The sequence below is a fragment of the Triticum aestivum genome, chromosome 2A (genome assembly GCF_018294505.1).
Source record: "Triticum aestivum cultivar Chinese Spring chromosome 2A, IWGSC CS RefSeq v2.1, whole genome shotgun sequence".
NCBI classification, from domain to species: domain Eukaryota; kingdom Viridiplantae; phylum Streptophyta; class Magnoliopsida; order Poales; family Poaceae; genus Triticum; species Triticum aestivum.
The window spans coordinates 630,335,666-630,338,982 of record NC_057797.1 but is presented as its reverse complement, the minus strand read 5'-3'; the positions used below and the strand labels follow the sequence as shown (position 1 = coordinate 630,338,982).

Sequence of the window (3,317 nt, the reverse complement as noted above, 5' to 3'; positions counted from 1 at the left end):
TTTGTTACAATACATACTTCATAGTAATGTAAAGTATTTGGTCTCCTAAACATGTATTCCCTCTGTTCAAACTGCCAAATGGTCTTACATTTATGAAACAGAAGGAGTACTGTATTAATTAGTACAACATAATGGTGAAAGTAATGGGTTTAGACTGTTTGAACGTACAATAAAGGAACCTAATTGCTTACTAGATATTTGTTGCCAAGTTGGTATGATTGTGAAACTTTAGACCGGTGACATCAAATGACTACCAGTTAGAAACAAGTCGACACCCCCATTAGGCCGTACACCGACCTATCAATTAGAAAAATATTTACTTTTGTCATGTCACCTTTCATCTCTCACTCGGTGTCCCTGCTTCACCCTTCAGCACCTAAAAGCCCTAGCAGTACTAGCAGTGCATCTCCTCCACTCTCTCACTGGTCACCACTGTGTACCCCATGTCTCAGTCATTTCACATCTCCCCTTTTTAGGCCAAACAATACATCCACCACCGCCGGCATCCCCCCCTAAAAATAGAGGCAGCAGCATACAATTCCCCCACACCATCACAAACAGATGATGAAGCTGCTGCTCTCCCAGCATCTTCCCAACCACCAGATGGACCTATGAGAGCCAGCACAAGCAACTGTTGGCTGTTGCTGGCTACCACCACCACCGAGTAAGAAGCAACAGATATGAGCTTTTCCAGATCGCTCTCTCAAAATAACCTTTCTTTCTTTCTTTCTTGTATGTGTCCTCTGATGTTTTCCATCTTTGTGCAGATTCTCAAGCCAACCTCCATCACCATTTGGCTTTGCCCAGTAATTCCGAGAGCGCCAAACCAAGATCAGCTGCCAACACCACCAAAGGTGATTCCAAAATTTTCCTTTCCTGAAAGATCTCCAGGTTCTTTGTTCGTCCTAAATATTTCTGCATCTACTGCTTATATAGAAAGTTAAAAGCATCAATTGCAGTGGCGAATGGTGAGGAGAGAACCAGCTGCTACCAAACAGATCGCTAGCTCAAGTTTATATATATGTACACATGTAATCATTGACCTCATCATGGTTCTCGAATATGTAGGAGCAGTGCTATTTCTTTTCTAATAGCAAGTAGTAGTTTATTTCATTTGTTTAAGCAAACAAAAGTGTAAGAGAATGCCCTACAGAAGTTAAATAAATAGAAAATAGTTTCAGATCACAGTCACACTTGCTTGAGTATGATTCCTTCCCTTTCCTGCTCAGCTAGCTGATCCATGGACCTGTCGGCGAACCCGGACAGCCCTCTCTCTGGAGGGGGCAACGGCGGCGGTTCCTCGAGCAGCATCACCTCCTCGCTTTCCGTGGTCTCAGGGGGCACTCCGCAGTCGCCGAGCAGGTACGAAGCGCAGAAGCGGCGCGACTGGAACACGTTCGGGCAGTACCTGCGGAACCACCGGCCGCCGCTGAGCCTGGCTCAGTGCAGCGGCGCGCACGTCCTGGAGTTCCTGCGCTACCTTGACCAGTTCGGCAAGACCAAGGTGCACGCCTCGGCCTGCCCCTTCTTCGGCCACCCGAGCCCGCCGGCACCCTGCCCGTGCCCACTCCGCCAGGCCTGGGGCAGCCTGGACGCCCTCGTCGGCCGCCTCCGCGCCGCCTACGAGGAGAACGGCGGCAGCCCCGAGTCCAACCCGTTCGCGGCGCGCGCCGTCCGCCTCTACCTCCGCGAGGTCCGCGAGCACCAGGCCCGCGCACGCGGCGTCAGCTACGAGAAGAAGAAGCGCAAGAAGCCGCAGCAGCTGACCGGCGACAGCAGCGGCAGCAGCTTCCACAGCAACCAGCACCAGCCCCCTCCCGGGGCGCCTCCCGCCGCCGGTTGCTGAGCTGATCGATGACGAGGACCCGCCCCCAGCTGGTGGTCGATCCATCTCCTATTTGGCCGGTATGCCAGATATATTTTATGTGCGCTCGCGTATGCATGCATGCGCGCGCATGCTTATGGCTTTGCACTTCTCATTTGTGCGTGTTTGTATCAGCTAGTACTGTCAGTTGTCGTCGTCGAACACTGCTGCATTGCTCGTGTTTCGACCTAGTTGGCTTTCATTAGCTTGGGTTAATTTCTAGTCGAGATTATTACTAGTTTAATTTGCTTCCATGTAGGATCGTGTCAAGTAAAATGATTTGCTGTAGTGTGAAGTGAAGTGAGGGGGACATGCATGCAGGGAGAGATAGGAGATCTCTCTTGCTACAGCTAGCTGCATGTGTGTGTGTGTGTGTGTGTGTGTGCGTGTGTGTGTGTTTGTGTGTGTGTGTGTGTGTGTGTGTGTAGTTCGTGCAAGATTGTAAGTCTGTAGTGCAGTGTCCGTTCTGCGGTCTGCGCATCATGTGTCAACTCGATCTAGCATCGCTTATTGTTTCTTGTTTTGCTTCCTATTCCGTTTCCTTTTTATGGTACCGAAAGGCAGTGATCAGGTACAACTACTGGTACTGGGTTTGATGTGAACGGTGCATGACAAGTTGCATGCAACGATTGAGAGGATGGCACAGTGCCTTTGCCTCGCACCACATGAGGATCGCAAGCATATGCATGCATGTACTATGCAGCCAGTGTTTGATGCTGGATGCATGTGGCTTGTGGTTTTCTCATGGATTTCTGAGTACTTCTGTCCTGTAATGCACGAGGGATAGCTGTTTATTTCCATGTGTTCTTCTGTATTCCTGGTACTTGAAGCATAATATATGCATGCATGTGATAGGGGGTTGAATGAGTTGCATATGTTATTCTTGTTGGAGTTATTATCTATGATCTGTGTGCTTGTCGTTTTTGCTGTTATTTAGTCTGACCTCTGAAATCAGTGTGCTACATATGTTTAACATCTCAGTCTATCTTTCTGATGGATTATACGATTGTTAAAAACATGCGACCTGCAGATTCACTTAAAGGCTGCAAGGGTTTCATAATTTGAAAATGGAACACATCAGTATCATTTTTTAAGGCACTTTTCTTTATATGGAATAAATGAACCAACCATTACAAGGTCTTCATACATGTGAATATGGTCCAGATAGGTCAAGAGAATACACTGAAAAATATAGCCATATATTGTCAAAATTAGAGATTTAGAAATGATAATAGTTAATTTTGGCATGTGTATGGTACTGCATTCAAATCGGCATAGGACTGTTTTTTCTGTTTTGCTGGGAGTTAGTGAGGAAAGACAATTTGACTTATGCTCCATTTGGCATTGCCAAAAATTATGAATATCACGTTTATCCAACCAGCTTAAAGATGTCTACTTTACCATTTGTACAACATTTTTTACCTTACAAATTTGGCTATTTTTAGCAGAAAAT

General features: G+C 46.8%; 1 protein-coding gene across 1 annotated transcript; it reads left to right on the top strand.

Moving 5' to 3' along the window:
* The first annotated feature begins 416 nt into the window (after positions 1 to 416).
* LOC123189888 (protein G1-like4) lies at positions 417 to 2,394 on the top strand. Its single transcript, XM_044602405.1, has 3 exons — positions 417 to 664; positions 768 to 854; positions 1,230 to 2,394. The coding sequence occupies exon 3, from the start codon at positions 1,241 to 1,243 to the stop codon at positions 1,844 to 1,846; it is 606 nt and encodes a 201-aa protein (XP_044458340.1). The 5' UTR covers positions 417 to 664; positions 768 to 854; positions 1,230 to 1,240; the 3' UTR covers positions 1,847 to 2,394.
* The last annotated feature ends 923 nt before the right edge of the window (positions 2,395 to 3,317 follow it).

Bases quoted from the DNA above. Each gene is read 5' to 3' on its own strand.
- LOC123189888 (XM_044602405.1), top strand. From the start codon at position 1,241: ATGGACCTGTCGGCGAACCCGGACAGCCCTCTCTCTGGAGGGGGCAAC.